Source organism: Falco cherrug, chromosome 8, assembly GCF_023634085.1.
Source record: "Falco cherrug isolate bFalChe1 chromosome 8, bFalChe1.pri, whole genome shotgun sequence".
In the NCBI taxonomy this organism is placed as follows: domain Eukaryota; kingdom Metazoa; phylum Chordata; class Aves; order Falconiformes; family Falconidae; genus Falco; species Falco cherrug.
Genome location: NC_073704.1, coordinates 20,760,553 through 20,777,730, shown reverse-complemented (window position 1 = coordinate 20,777,730; position 17,178 = coordinate 20,760,553). Strand labels below are relative to the sequence as shown.

The 17,178-nt window shown below is 38.3% G+C and overlaps 1 protein-coding gene across 2 annotated transcripts in view; it reads right to left on the bottom strand.

Moving 5' to 3' along the window:
• SLC25A12 (solute carrier family 25 member 12) overlaps positions 1-17,178 on the bottom strand; it is a 51,814-nt gene that overhangs the window by 7,526 nt on the left and 27,110 nt on the right. For both annotated transcript variants that reach the window (XM_055718254.1, XM_055718255.1), the window contains exons 10-13: positions 11,160-11,244; positions 10,541-10,699; positions 7,250-7,302; positions 6,976-7,056 (exon numbers count right to left, since the gene is read on the bottom strand). In XM_055718254.1, coding sequence (XP_055574229.1) covers positions 6,976-7,056; positions 7,250-7,302; positions 10,541-10,699; positions 11,160-11,244 — 378 coding nt within the window. The remainder of the gene's footprint in view (positions 1-6,975; positions 7,057-7,249; positions 7,303-10,540; positions 10,700-11,159; positions 11,245-17,178) is intronic.

Below are 17,178 nucleotides of genomic sequence, written 5' to 3'. Positions count from 1 at the left end.
ACTGAGCATGACCAAGCACTTGGGTAGTATCTACGAGGGGGGGAGGCGGGGTGTGAAGCATCAAAACCTTCACTGACCAGGCATCCGATACCTCACTGAACCTTTACTGAGCACACTGCCATCCTTTTATTGCAAGCTCTGTTTATTACTTCACTCAATAATGACATTTAAAATCATCATTGTTATGGCTTTACTAAAGCACCTTGACCCAAACAGTGGGAGATCAACCCCTGCTTTTAATGATCTCCACTGTAGTAGTTACTGTCTTTTAACACTTCCCACTCAAATAATCTGTCTAGGTTGCTAATCTTCGTTTAACTCCCTCACTTCTTCACCTCTCTGAAAGAAAATCAAAGCCTACATTTTTGTGGACATTTACTGCAGCCATCAGGAAGATCACTAGAACTCCCAGGCCAGCCAAACAGATCCCATCCTCCCTGTTCCTTGGACTTGCTGCACGGTGTTTACTCAGATACCTGACACCACTTGTGTCCAAAGCCATCCTTCAGGCTCTCTACTTCTCACCTTTTCCTTCCCAGTTCATACACACCTATGTGGGCAAAACGGAATGGCTGTCTGCTAGGCAAAGTTCCAATCTAAATAAAATTTATAAAATTCACATCTGGCAATTGTTATTTTAAACAATAACCGGTCTTTTTGTTCATATTACATTAAACAGAAAACCAATTTCAAATGTTTATCATTTCCCTACATCATTGTTAAAAATAATTTTCGAAGATAAAACATTAAGCAGAATGCTTTTACTAAATAATACAATGTACCACACAAAAAATTCAAATAACTTTATATTTAGATGCTAAGCTAGAAATTCACTCCTAGATAATTACTAGCTACCTGCCTATTAAATATGCATCCTTTGTTTACCTATATATGTGAAATTCCATTTATTTTTTATGTTATAAATTAGCACATCCTACAGAGCAGCCAAAATAACTCTTTCTATTTGCCTAACACCCACCATAGAAACACAAATAGGCCAATTTGAAAACATTTCTATTTCCTACCCTGAATTCAATCTTCCTGCAATTAACATTCTCCTCTCTTAGGTGCACAACTGCCTACCTTTCTGTTAAAATCAGCAACATCCCTCTTCTGATATAGAAATGCAAAGAGAAGACTCTGAACACAACACATTTTTAGAAATTAGCAGCAATACTAACTATAAATGCAATGTTACAAATTGTATATGGTTAATACAGAATTATATATTATGACTATTAAAATATGACTTGATGATTGGGGATATTGACCAAAATAAAATATAAGGAAAACTCTAACATATGCTTATATTATCAGTAGAAAGTCATTTGAAATGCTCTTTGATTAACACTTCAAACACTGAGTAATTACAGTGTTGACAAACTTCTCAACCAGCAGCTTTCCCAAAAAGAGCTGTGACTGCCAAGATACACGGTTAAATACTCCCTATTAGCAATACGTGCTTCTATCCAAGTCTTGCCTTTTCTACCGTTAAACCTGCAGCTCAGCAAACTTTCCTGCACAGCAGTGATCCAGTTCACACGAGGAGGAGCACTGAATTCCGGGGAGCTGCCTGAATGGGTTGGGTCCTTGTACATATCACAAGTACAAATAAGAGAAGCATTGACTTTAACATAGAACATGTAACACAAGAAAACTCACTTTTAAAAAAATACACCATGAAAAAACAAATTTGAGGGTTGTTTTTTGTTTGTGTTTTCCTTTTAAGCAAAGGATCATTTCTCTATCTGACAAAGAATCTGTGATGCAGACAGCGCTGCCTGGGGAGCTGAGGAAGGGCACTCCCCAGAAGAGGATGCACAGGAGAATGACTCAAAGGATCTCCAAATAAAAATGAACGGGCAGCGTGCAGGGCTGCAATACAAATATCCACGCTTCTGCGCCAGTCATTGGCAATCGTCATCATTCTTTCTCAAAGTATCTTACTTCAGCTGTCAGCTAGGTATGTTAAATACACGCGCACATGTATATACACAGAGAGGTATACATTGCAGTCCTTGAATTTCTTTTGGAGAAGGTGCACTAAATCTAGATTTTCCCCCCATAAAAACCTCTCTTCACACATAAATTACAACAGACACTTTAAAAAAGGTTGACAAATTTGTTTCTGAATGGAGGTTATTCATACACATCAAAAATACCCGTAATAAAAGCTTCTACTTAACCTTAATGTCATGTAAAATAACTCTACAAGGAGCAAATAAAGGAACTAAATCTGACAGCAAAGGTTATGAGAGAAAAGATGTAGTTTGAGATCCCACAGCAAACGCCCCGTGACATGCCAAAGGCTAAAGGAAATACACAAATGACCTTGCAACATGAGACCTCTTGCCCTTTCCAATTCCACCCGAGAGGCATATGCTGCAGAGGGGGAGAGGCCTGTTTTGAGCCCTTCCTTCCTTCCTTTTCGAAACCACCACATCCTGGATCACAACTGTGTCCCACACAGGCAGCTAAAATAAGAAGTTACTTAAAACAGTCTGGTTTAAAAACATCAAAAGACCTTGCACTTCTTTCTCAAGGCAAAGCTGTCATTGTTCATGCACCTACAGTAATCTTACTGTCTCTTCTACTAAACAATAATGTTCTCCCTAACTTCAAATGTCTGCAACAGAGACCGACATAAAGCAGTGAAGTTTAATTCTGCTTCTAACTGTTGCTGTTTAAAGTATTATTAAAAAAAGATCTTGAAGGAAAAGTAGTCTGACAGCTGTAATTCTGTATTTTTTTATTTATTAAATAAAAAGAGTAACATTTTGAATTATTTTTTTTAAAAAAAATACTTGACACGTTCCTATTTGCCTGATAAGCATATGTGTTTGTGTGTATGTATGTATATATGTAAAAATATGTATGAATATTATTTTACAAGTACATCAAAGTATTTAGACTGTTAGATTTAATATTTAAATATATAAAAGTTCTTTAATTGGTGGTAAACTTAGACCTCTAGGTGTATATATGTGCAAACACACACACACACACATCCTCCCACCCCCCACCCCAACTCCTAATCATCAGCAGATGCACTGCCTACACCTCCAAGGATTCTAGACCATTTCTGCGTGGCACCCCACATCCTCTTCCTCCCTGCAGCACAAATCGGAAACGTCTTTCTGATGAAACAGAATTCACCTATTCAAAATGCTAAGCACCATGCAAATCGCACTGATGGAAAGAATCCTTTTCTTCTTGTGTAACTCAGGAATTACAGCTTAAAATCACAGCATCTTTGTCTACTGTAACAGTACTTATGAATCATTTACATAACATTAGATGTCTACTTCAACACTGCTTCCCAGCTGAGGACGAACAGCTGCCCTGCAGCATCTTGCCCTTCACGATGTACTCACATGTGTCATGCGTGTAAGTTCCTTTGGGAAGCACTGTCCATATCAGGTATGCGCTCTCTCCTTCCCCAGCCGCTCTCGGGATACAGGCAGGCATTGCCAAAGCCTCACTCAGTCTCCCTGCAACTCAAAGCTAATGGTAGCTGAAAACTCCAAAGGCAAGAATGCAGGCTAATCACTGAATTACAATGAAATGTAATTCAATTAATTACAGTAACAGTAGGGAAAGAAACTGTTTGCTCTGAACATGCATCAGTGTGGGTAGTGCTGTTGATGATTAACAAACCAGCATACTCTCTGGAAGGTAGGAAGATGGGATATCAGTTTCATCCACCAGGGACCACAGCCCTCTCATTGACGGGTATGACATGAGCACTCTTAACCAGGCTGTCCCACATAGCTCTTCTGCAGTTTTCACACACAGTTTGGGAGCAGCTGGGAATAGTGGGCTCTGGCAGAGCAGACCCTGTACTTCCCAGTGCCATTTACGCTGCCCAGTGGCTAGCAGGTAGGTTTCACGGAGCACAGGGCACAGGCTGCCCACAGGAGGTCCCTTCCCTGCAGCAAGGAAGGAACCACAGCAGACCAGCAGCAGACCAGCAGCTGACCATACGCAGAGGCTGCTGTGTGGGGCAGTGTCTTTGTTGACAGACACAAGAATGAGACATTTCCTCTCACTGGGAACGGGAGTTTATTCCATCAGTTTATAAGAGCTGAGAATAATTGGGGCCTGAGAGGTAAGGTTCTGGCCAAAGAGATCCAGTCTCTTGAAGTTACTGTTTCTGGAGAAGGCACATGGCTGTGGGCAGCCCCTCTGCTGGATGGCAGAGCACTTCTCGCAGACACGCCAGAGCTGAGGACACTGAACAGCCTAGACAGGTTCTCTTGAATCACTACTGTATTAATGTCAAAAGGTTTCACCTGTCCTCACGGGTGGGTCTTAGAAGACCATAACACCATACGTAGGCTTTGCTATGGCACTGCCATCCAGGGAGGAGAATTTGCTAGGTCTGCTGCAGCCTCTCGCAAGCTGCCTCCTCTTCCTCACAAGAATTTTTTTGGTTCCCGGTTGAGGACTGTGGCATGCATGGCGTGCTTCTGTACGGCTCCCAAGGGGGTGGGCCTTCAAAGATCAGGAAGGCCTCTGCTGTAAGCTCTATAAAACGGCTGAAAATATGGCTTCCTCATCTTGCTCATCCACTACCAGTTCCATGCCAGAAATGGTGAAAAAGTGAATTGTTCCTGTTAATCAGGAGAATGTTCAACACTAAACACAGGCAAGTGATGGTCAGAGACAGTAATAAGTACATCTCTGAGAACTACATACGGGCATGATGCTGTTTCTTCTGATATTATGACAAGGTAAAAAGCATGTTTTGAATTTATCCTATATTTATAGTGTCCTATTAGCAAAATATTTAAGTGTCAAACAATAAAGAAAAGCCACAAAGAACCAAGTTACCCAAACCCATGTGCTGAAATAATTTTTATATATATAAAACCCAAAGAGTCCCACAGTAAACCATCATTTTGTACCAACAGAGAGAGAAGGAACAGAACAAAGGAAAAATGAAGAAAGATAGCATCACCCAAACAGATAGTCTTGTATGACCCTGCATGTAGAAACAGACAGAGCTCACTTGTGGCACTTCCCTGGATGTAACTGTTAGTTAGGTCTCATAATATTTTGTAGAAAAACAGTACACAACGAACACCAGAAGTGCGAAGACCAACACGATTTCCAAGCAAGTCAACATAGAAAAGAGCTGTCACAATGAGGATGAAAAGGACCAACAATGAGAAAAAGAAACACTAATATAGCAACTTGCTACTGCTTCACTCAACTGATACTTTCAGACTTCTAGAACACATTGTATAGGCTTAGTAATAAAGATTCTGGTATTTAGGAAGAAGTGAAATTGCTAAGTGGAACTGAGCAGCAGTACAGACAGAAAAGTCATCAACTGGTAAGATATCAGATGATCCAGAGGAGGCTACAAAGAAGTTAACATCCCTGAGATTGCTCAACTGTGGCCAACTCCTCTCCTACAAAAGCTAACTTTGTTTAAAATCCTCCCAGATTGAGTGAGGTAAGTACTACTCTGAAAAAGGAGATGATAGTATCAGGTAAAACAGACAGCTAGAAGAAAGGTCTGTGTTTGGACAGATTATAAATCTGCTCAGCTTCACAGAAACATCTGAATTTCTGAAAGCTTACCTGAAACTCAGATTTCTCCTCCATTTTTGCATGTTCACTACAGTAAGACAATAAAGTTATTTTGAAAAAGGAGTACCTACCAAGAAGTGGAAAAGCCCCTAACGTAGATGGAATTTAATATTATACGTTTCAGTACAAAAGAATGTAAAATAATAAAACTGATTATCAGATGTTTGATTTTAATTATGAACTTGTAAGAACAACATAGAGAAAAACACTAATGAATTATATTCACCTCTGTTACAAATGACCTGTATGTGCTTTCTGTGTTATTGAGCTTTCCAGAAAAAAGGTTAGTTTTTTGCTAGCTATACATCACAGCTGCTTTCTCACATTTCTCAGAAAATAAACTTTGTACACTGACAGGTGAAGACTCAAGCATGTACTAGGCTGCCAAATGCAATCAGGCAGAACTATAAGCAGCCTCCCTTCAGGGCTGCTTCTTTGAATTAAAAGTTTGCAGAGGTCAACAACCTTTCTGCCCCAGGTTTTGTTGTAAGCTGGGGAGGTTTTATACCAGCCTGTCAGCCTACTCAACTGGAAGTTATTAGTGTTCTCTGCTACAAAAGAAACCTAACTCAAGCCTTAAATGTTTTATAGGGTTAAACAACTGTTGGGAATCCCACAAATGAAATTAGCCAATGTGCAAACCCAAAAGAAATCCATCAATATCAATTCAACCCACTTAAGAGATTGCCAAGAGATCCACTGAATTACAGATCTCAATCTCAGCCAAAATAAGATTTGTTTTTAAACTGTATTTATATGATGGATATAGTTAGTGTTTGGTCACGTAGCTACATTTTATACAAAGTCATTTGAACAGAAAATTCACTCATATCTGTTACCTGAATGTTACCTCATTCAGTTTTTCCACAATTTCACAACCAGAAAAATTTCACATATAGCAAGTTGAGTACATTTCTTTTCCTTCTTAAAATCTTCAGCAAGAAATATTTTTCAGACTGTTCTAGCTTTCCCCCCGCCCCAAAAGAAGCTCAAACATGATCACTATAATCCCTTCCCAAGGAGTACCTGTATCTTTCCAAACTAACCACAAACTAAACCAACACAAGCAAAAGTATGGAAAGGGAGAAAAGGCACCCTCTCCTTAGCCTTTTGTGAATAAAACCACCGCTGAAACTGACAAGTCAGAAACTGGGCCAAAATAAGTTGTTCAAGCATGTAATTCCAAGGGAACTCAACTCTGAAGTATGCAAAGCTTTCCAAACAGAAAAAAGTACTTTTTTTTTTTATTTTTGTGACTGGGAGAAAAAAAGAACAGTTCTGTTCAAATTGACAAAGCACACCCATTAACTGTCATTCCAACTATACCGCACACGACTGAGAATCAATTTTTCCTAGGAATATAGGATGGATACTTACACAGCCTCCAGCAAGGACCTCTGCAGGGAGTGGAATGGAACCATCTTTCTTAGTAAATTTGTCTCTGACAAAGTCATTAACCTAATAAAGACACAATACATTACACACAATTTTAAGTTATTTTTCCTCCTTAATAACATATATCAAGTATATCTGTAACCATACATATTAGAGTGGTTGTAAGTGGTCATCTTTCACACATTTTAGGAAATAAATCCTGTGTATGTTAACAAACAAAAGGATGCCAGGGGAAAAAAAAAAAAAAGATACGTACAGTCAGCTTAATAGCCTTTTCTGGAGCAACACCTATCAGCTGTGGTAACAAGCCTATAGAAACAAAGACATCATAAGGCAACATTATCTTCCTAATAGAGAAACTAGTATTTTGTAAGAGCTCTACTGAAATGCCTTTCTGCACATGGGATATGCTTTAAGATGGATAGCATTTAAGTATGTGATGCTGCCATATTCATACCCATATAATTTTATATTAAGATCTCTGCCGAAAATGGCAATTAGAACTGTGACCAAATCTGCCTTCCACAGCCAAGTCAAGTCCGACACTGTTGCTGTACAGAAGGAGAGAAAAAAAAAAAAAGAAAAAAAAAAAAGGTAAGGACTGAACATATACCTTGGATATGTGTACTACATAAGAGTTTGTTTGACTTTTTTAGCCCCTTAATACCATTTTCCCATAAAGCTTACAACCACTTTTTAAAATAGGATAGTAATTGTGAGATATACACATGACTGTTAAATTACCAACTCACTTCTACTTGAATAACTAACCTGACTTTTCCAAAGGCTCCAGCCAACTAAGGATATAAAGGATTTTTTCTTGTTCAGTCCAACATGGTAGCATGAACTTTTTAAAACCCTATTACTATTAAGTATATTCTTTATCTCACCAAGAGGAAGCATTAGTGGACAGAAACTGATTTTGAAAATGCCCTTGCTCCTGGAAAATAGCTGCTATCAAAATGAACTGCCATTTGACAAAAGCACATACACTTTTCTAGGAACTAATAGGTTTAAGAAAAAAAAAAAAAAATCAGTAGATGGCAGTCTTAACTTTCTAACATACAAGATTATAACAGCATCTGTTATTTTTAAACCCATTTTCTCCACAATCATTTTGGCACATGTACAGATTATAAAACTTAAAAGGTTTATTTTTATTAGAAGTGGGTCATTTCCTAATGTTATTCCATGGTTATGGAATATCAGTTTGTCACAAGTATTTGCCAGTTAACTAATGAAAAATCCCACGCCAATTATATCAGCTATCAGATTACAGCAACAAAACTGTATTGATGCAGCTTTCCACCACCCATGAAGGGAAAAGAACAGCTAAAAATTCATTAAAAATTCTCAAAGTACTCAACCTGCAGAATTTTTGTATTACTTCCTAAAAGGAAGCTCAGAGCAAACGTAGCTAAAGTAATGCTGCGGTTAATACATGCGGTGTAGCGTTTTCTTCCAACATAGTACTTTCTGTGTGACGTACAGACTTACTATGCTGAGGAAAGGTAGTTATTAAATACAAAGAAAGGTTGACAAGAACAAAAGGAAGTGCTGCCCTCCCAACCTGGATTTCTGATCTACCATGAGAAGAAAATCCACCTCTGCAGAGCCTACACTTTAAAAACCCAAAACTGCCAGACAAAACACCAGAAGACAAACACCCCCACACACACTTTTATGCAGCTGAACTCACTGGGCACACATATTTGGTGTGCCAGAGAACCTGCAACCCTGCTTGATCTAGTGAGGGACTTTAGAAGATACTTCACTAGTTCTGAAGTTGGATGCCAGGATTCAAAAGTGTTAAATTTACTTGACCAAAAAATGGAAGTTCTTATTTAAAAATATGAACTTTCCAGGATGCATTAAGTTCTATTTTTTTAAAACTGCAGTAAACAACTACATTGTACAACTTACAATTGTACGTTGTAGTTATTACAATACAATTAGGATAATCCAGCTCAGGAATATAAAAACCCAGTAACAGACCCACAGTCGACTCCATAAATGTTTCTGTTGTTTAGTTTAATACACTCCCACAGACCATCTAATTCTACGAGTCCAAGACCTCAGTCACACACTGACCATTAACTGTAACATTTTCGAAACAAGAACTTCCTGTGCTAAACAACCTTAAAGGCAATTATTAAACAGACTATTAAAAGTTTAACAAACTGACACTCTGTCAAACAAGTCCATTCAACTCATCAATAAAATAATTCTTGATTTTAAAGTGTTTGAGAAAGGTTAGAAAACAAAAATATAAATAACATTCAGTTTTAGAAGCTGCTGTGCAAAACCATGTGGTTGTGGGGAAGGTGGGCAAGAAAAGAAAAAAACCAGTACTGTAAAGCAGCACTGTAGAAACAGTCTCATAACATAAGGAATATTTTCTCTCATGAGATTTAACAACAAGAAAGGAAAACAATTGACCAGTAAAATGTAATTTATAGAGATTACAGCTGTTTCATTAATATTTTCACTGACATATTCCTCCCTCACTCACACAGCAAAATCCTGCAAGATTACAAAAAACTCTTTAGCCTGAATCCACAGACTTCTACATGCAAAAACTTCTCAGATACTGTCCTTAAGGGACACTGCCCAGTATCTTCATTGACAGAACACATTGCAAAGTGGAAAAAAAGGCTGTGATCATCACAACAGTGATTTTTGCTCCAACTAAAAACAAAAAACAAAAAACGTGTCAATTAATAAATACCTTACTGATGCTTATGACAATTCTGCACTTTATTCAGTTATGTGAATGACAATTAAAAATAGAGAATTCAACTAAATATCAATTTCAGAGGACTGGCTAGCCTCTGGAAATAATGTAAGTCACCTTACTGATGTCATAAAAACTCTTCCAGAATCTTTTCCTAAGCTAAAACAAGACATGAGATAGCTTTCAGTATGATATAACTGATAAGAAGTTGCTTTGAATTCTTAGCCTGTATTTTAGATAAGTTTTTTTATTTTTTTCAATCACAACTTTTACTAGTTCTACTGTTGATATTTTAAAGTAAAATAGAGCAACATAATACAACAGCAAGTTGCAATTCCTTTTTCACAGGGTAAAATCATAAAACAAGTCCAACTGCCTGCAAAAGTATGAGGCATAAGATCTGGCATCCAATTTATAAGTACATTTCAGAATGACTGTCTTTTGTCTCTTAAAAAAAATAATGCAGTAAAAAAGATCTTTATTCCTTAGATACTAATCTGCTCTGGATGTTTGCCCCCAGTTTGTGAGATAACAATCATGTGCACGAAACTCACACCCCAGAAATTAGGACTTTAAAAAAACTAACCAGCAAGGAACAAATCACTGACAACAAAAAAATGCCCAGTTTTTCCGAGAAATTTTTTATGATGAACAGTGCTCAAGGGAAGCATACTGAGCTCTATAACAGAAGTAAAATTGTACATGATATCAAGTTTCCTGGTTTTCCCATAAGAAACTAGCTGTTGAGGTTATTTAAGAAAAAAAAAAAAAAAGGCAGAAAATCCCTGACTTATCTATTTTTTATTCGCTTACCTCTGTAAAGACCAAAAAAGCCTTCAAAACGCAAAACCTTTTTAAAACAGTCAAAGCTGTTTTTATACATCAACTCTCCTACGACTGAGCCAGAGGAGCGCTGATTCTGCATACGAGTTTTCACCAGGTCTATGGGATATACCGCAGTAGCACCAACAGCTGTAAAAAAACATCTGCAGTATTATTTCTGCAACATCATTGTTGGTGTAATATATAACTATTATGACGATTTTCTACAATGTTTATTTAAACACAAAGTATATATAAGCTGGTAAGATCTTTGATATGTTGGAAGAAAGAAAGGACAATACTGAAAGCGTAGAAAAAGGTCTCAAAGAGAATGGATTACACTATTATATAAAACAAGGTATGTAAAACAAAGAAAACCATTCCGAATTATCAGTAAGGAAATCTGTTACTGGAGGAGAGTTTCGGGGGAATGTGGAGAGATACTAGAACAGAAGCAGTAAGGAAAGAAAGAGAATGGCACAACCAAAAGTGGTTCCATCCTCCAATTCAATGTATAACAAAAAATGCACATTAGATAAGACCAAGTAGTCTGGAAAGACAGTGTTCAACTAATCCACGCTGGAAAACAGAAACCAGAAATATTACTCACCTCCCGCAACTGAGCCCAGAGTGAACCTGTAAGCTGACTCAGCGACCTGGAGCCAGACAGGCCTGCCTAACTCTTCAAAAGATTGCTGTGTGAGGAAAACAAAAGAAAAAGGAAAAAAAAGAAGCTTGAAAATCTGCATGGGAAAACAAAGATGCCTGTGAATTCACTTCTATAGCGTTACAGAAAGAATGTGATAAAAAGTGGTAGCTTTATGTTAAAACTGAGAAAAAAACAAACCAGAATTACTATGTAACTTCCATTACACCAAATGAATGAAGTGCATGTTTCAAATACTCCTTCCAGAAAATATTCTTCCTTGCATATTCCTAGCATAACTGAAACAACTATGGTCAAGCAAAAGTAGACAGAAACTCAAATCACCTTTGCTACTTTCCATTCTGTTGCCTTTGAATTTGTAAGGCATGGAACCCCCTTTTGGCTCAAATAAAATTCAGTATCCCAAAAGCAATTCAGTATCTCGCAGACAGCATCTATCAGCATGGGATATATTTTAAGATTATATATACACATTACTACATAGCATAAATACAACATTTCCAATCTTCAAAAAAAGCAAAAGGTCAATTACTCCCAAAACTGTTCTCCACAAAACTTTTTCAGGCAGTTGGTAACTTCAGATACAAAGATACACCACCATATATGTATGTGTTCTAAATAAATACAAGTCTGCAGAGAAAATAATTGCAACGACTCATAATCATATTATTAGATGGTTATTAGAAACAAGGTAACTAATAAACAAGATGTAAGCGTTCACAAACTTGCACTATAAAGTATGCAAGATGGGCCAAATTTTCTTCCAAATATAACTAAGGGGATTAAAGATTTTTTCTATGCAGTATAACTTGTCTGGGCTATGTAAGTGGCCAAGACAGTAACTGTTACATTCCATATTAAAGCAGATACTAAAGTCCATCTCCCAAACACAAACTTTTCTTAAAAGCACCCTGTATCACTAGCAGATGTGCTCCAGACAGCACAGCTGGAGTATATGCGGATCTCAGACTGCTACAGGAATCTTTGCTCTGATGCACATTATCAATTCTTACAAAGATCACTGCATGCACATTTCAGAGCTAACTCACCAAGTTATTTACTTAATATATACAACTTAATTACGTTACATTCAGCTTACTCAAGTTCTGAAAACTGGAATATCCACAGAAAGACAGCATGTACCTCAGTGTAAGCTACTCTGTTTGGACTGGTATTACATTGGACGTGCAAAAAGCTGCCTTTATTGCATACTGTTACACTGTACGCACACATTGTAGGACAAAAGCTTATGAGACTAAGATGGAAACATTACCTGTAAAAAAACATGAATTATATTTTTATACAGTTTTCCCACAAAATAAAAAGATACAGCTACCACCATTTCCTTCCACAAGGTATTTTCCTCCCCCAGCAATATAGAGAACAACAGAGAAATTCCAGGTAGCACCAAAATTACAAACTGCACATGTAGACTAGCACAAAAAAGCATAAATCAAACATACTGTCCTTACAAACAAATAGAAGCAATAAATCTGAAGAATGTCCTCACTATTCTCAAAATACTAAACTTTCCTATCTAAAAAAAAAAACCAAAAATATATCACAATAGAAACAAAATAGCCACAGAAATAAATTTGAACATACAGAGCGATTTCTTTTGATTCATGTAAATAAAAGACATGTGCAATACTAATACCCCAAAAAGGCTTAGATGCAGGACTGGTTCTTCATTCCACAAAATTTCTCTCCTGTTTTAGCACACCTGCTTCCTTTTAGCTGTTTTAAGGTTATTCTTTTTCTTCTAAGCTCCACACAATCCTCAGCAAAATCCATCATCACATTCAGACATTAATCTTAATGAATACATAGCTGGATGTTAAAAATCAAATTCTTTCTGAAGGAAATGTCAATTTTATATTATTAAATAAGTGTTCACAAAGTTTGCAATTTACTTGTGTGTTCAGATGGGTATGTAAATGAATGTAATTAATGCTATAGCTTTCAAGTCATGAATATTTATAAACAGAAAATTACTGTAGCTGTCATCCCCATAGGATAATTCAGCTGCTAGGCTTTAAGAAAATCTTACACAATGAAAAAAATTGACAATAAAGTAAACATGGTTGAAAGCAGGCTAATTTCCATTTCCACCAAATCTACATAGAGTGAATTTAGGTAAAAATTTAATTTTCCTTTAACAAGGAATTTTAAAATCATATAAAAGTTATTACAGACTTAGTTTCATTTTCCAGGGACAGTAGAACCTCGCTAAGATGACATCTCTGTTTTCCACAAAGGGATATCTTCCATTTTGTCAATACAATTAAATAAGTAACATAAGGTTCCCTTAGGATAAGATCTAGTAAAAGACTTCTCCTTATAAATCAAAGAACACTAGGTTATTTTCCTTTTTGCTGTCCTCTCAATACAGAATGTAGACTAGGATGAAAATACAATATATTACTCCAAGAGCGTGAAAAGAGTATATTCTGTTCTAGTGATGCATGACACTTATCTGAGCTCATTTTCTAACAATGCCAAGCTACAAAGGTAATTCTGAAGTGTCAAACAAAACAAGTCAGTATTGTGTCTACTCAGAAAGGTGAGTACAAACACATTGATTTCATTAAAACCAAAGTTGGCAGTTAGGCATGTAATTACAAAACTTCATCAAAAATATTTTTTAATCTGGATAAACATTGTATACATTTCTGCATCAATCCATTCTGTCATTCTTGTCTTCAGGAATCCACAGGAAGACTCTTACCACTAAGTAGGTTTTGGACACTTATCTCATTGGCTCAGGTATGTCTAATTGCCTAAGGACAAGACAGTGGTAACATTAAGGACAGACCAGACACTGCATTTCAGACCAATTTGTATGAAAGAGAACTGAATGATCAAATCCACCTGTAATAACAGTAACCAAAATACACTCAAAGTCTCATTGCGGAAGACTTGCTATATTCCGAATAGGACAATTTTTCAACCATAGCAGTTGAGCTAATGCAAGACTTCCCTGTCACAATACGTGTTCTAGACTTTGTATTGGATGTAACTGTTTCAAGGAACCTTTCTGCAGAGCACATATAAAGCAAGCTGAGAAATAAAAAGGCTTTATAAACAAAAGCTTTCATTTTCAGATAGAGCCCTGGGACCCTTCCTGCACTGGCAAATACAGAACATTGGTGTGGTGAACAAGGCACCGGTGATTTTGCCACTGCACTGTCTCTTTATCTCAGACCACCCTGCAGCAGAACTATCTGTCACTGGCATCACCAGGGTAGAGAATCTCAATTCCATTGTATGGGAGACAGCACAGTTTGGAAGGAGACAGCACAGTTTGGAATGGCTGACAAAGGTATTGCTGCAGCTGCATGTCCTCCTGCCCCAACAGCCCAGGTGGCTGAGCTACTTGGGAATCAGTTGCTGAATCACTGCAATTCAGGACCAGAATTTTAACACAACTCATCACCAGCATCAGATGGACAAAAATGCTGAGCTGCAAGATGTGGCCGTTCAGCAGCTGATTCCTAAGAAGATCAGCTGTCTGTGTACCAAGCGAGGTGTGGGAAGCTGGAGCAGACACCAGCTCAAGCCAGGCTATGCCCACTTGGCAGTGACAGCTCTCACGTGTCTTGGTAGGCACCCCATAAACCCTTAGCACAGACTGAGAGAGAACTGGAGTTGTTCAGACATTGTAAGAAAATGTGAACCTTCAGGATGAAAAATTACATTTATCTACTGGAGCACACAAAGATGGATTTAATCAGAACTATGGGATATGCTCATACAGGATCTTAAGACTTGTATTCTACTTCCCTTCGTATATTACAGAGGGAAAGGGGATACAGAGACATCCTTGGAGAAAAATGCACTGCTTCAGATGAACACCATTGTATTTTCTTGTAAAGCTTACTCAAGAATGTACAGCTTTGTGTGGAACTGCATTTCTCATTAAGTTCCAGCAGTAAAAATAAGTAAAAGATTGTGCATTAGAAACTTTCAAGATCAGATCCTGGGGTTTTGTTTTGCATAATAAACACTGATGTGCAACCAGTCTATATATTTTATGATTACGCAACCATGTAATTCGTGGTATGTATGCACATCTTCTCTTCTGAATCTGCTGTGTAACTGTTTCAAGGATTTTCTTGAGCGCATTATTATCTTTACATTATTAACAGTTGAGTTAATTCCCCCTGAACTACTCTTGTGAGAGCAGTCATCTACAAAAGGCTTCAAAAAAAGTATTTCCCTAGAATATCTCTGCAATGGAATGGACTAGAATAGAATATTTCTATTAGCAGCACAGCAGATGCCCCATTATATTGCAAGCTTTAATATCAACAGCACTTCAGATTCAAACTTAGATGAAGGTTAAGGTAAAATTTAATTCACAGCTTAGCTAGCATTAGACAGATCTGCCTGCAAAAGGAAACCTCTCAGATTATATGTTGAAACAAAAATAGCATGAAGATAAGCTGCCAAAACCTAGATGTATTTTCAACACAAACTTGAAAGATACACTGCTGGAGGTGAACAGTACGGTACCCAGTTAACTGTGGTGGAAAGTCTAAATATAAGCTAAACACATGCATAATATTTGGTCCTAAATCTTATAGTTCTTACAGTTGTACAAAGAGTCACTGCAGTAAGAAACAACTTACATTCAAAATCCTACCGCATGGGCTGGGAGTCTTATGCTGTACTATACATGTGTATGTTTAATAAGGCAACTATGATAAAAGCAAAGCTAGCAAACATGAATGTAAAATAAAGGTCTGGTGAAATAGAGGGTTAACATTCTACACCAATATTTTTCATCAGTCCCAACAAATCTGAATTCCCGTTCTACTGCCTAGGTCAGATAGCCAACAACTACTGCACAATTTAGTGATCACTTTAGATAAACGGTTAAGCCAATCATTCATGCCTTTTTTAAAAAAAGAACACATTTGTAAGACTTGCATTTAAGAGTCATATTTTTTACTATCTGTATCGGGTTTGCATGGCAAGGTTTTTGTTGCAGGCGCTGGCTACAGGGGCGGCTTCTGTGAGACGATGCCAGAAGCTTCCCCAGTGTCTCCAAGCTGGCTCCAAGACAGACCTGCACTGGCTGAGGCTGAGTCCTTCAGCAACAGTAGTAGCACCTCTGGGACAGCATATTTAAGGGGGTGAAAAAAGAGTTGCTGTGCAACAGCAGTTGCAGCTGGAGAGAGGAGTGAGACTATGGGAGAGCAGCAACTCTGCAGACACCCAAGATCAGTGCAGGAGGAGGAGCAGGAGGGGCTCCAGGCACCAGAGCAGAGCTTACCCGGCAGCCCCTGGTGAAGACCATGGTGAGGCAGGCTGTGCCCCTGCAGCCCATCAAGGTCCATGGTGGAGCAGATATCCACCTGCAGCCCATTGAGAACCTCAAGCCAGAGCAGGTGGATGCCTGAAGGAGGCTGTGACCTCCTGGGAAGCCCACGCTGCAGCAGGGTTGCTGGCAGGACCTGTGACGCCATGGGGGACCCACGCTGGAGCAGTCTGTTCCTGAATGACTGCACCCATGGAAGGGACCCAGGCTGGAGCAGCTCATGATGCAGCCCATGGGAAGAAGTCACATTGGAGAAGTTCATGGAGAACTATTTCCCACAGGAGGGACCCCACACTGGAGCAGGAGAGGAGTGTGAGGAGCCCTCCCTGATGAACTGACCACAGCCCCATTCCTCATCCCCTTGTGCTGCTGGGGGGAGGAGGCAGAGAAATCAGGAGTGAAGTTGAGCCTGGGAAGAAGCAGCGGGGGAGGTCTTTTAAGGTTTAGGGTTTATTTTCTTTTTATCCTACTCTGATTTTGACTGGTAATAAATTAAACTAATTTCCCCAAGTTGAGTCTGTTTTGCCAGTGATGGTAACTGCTGAGTCATCTCCCTGTGCTTATCTCGACCCACAAAGCCTCTTGTTATATTTTCTCTCCCCTACCCAGCTGAGGAGGGGAGCGATAAAGCAGCTTTGG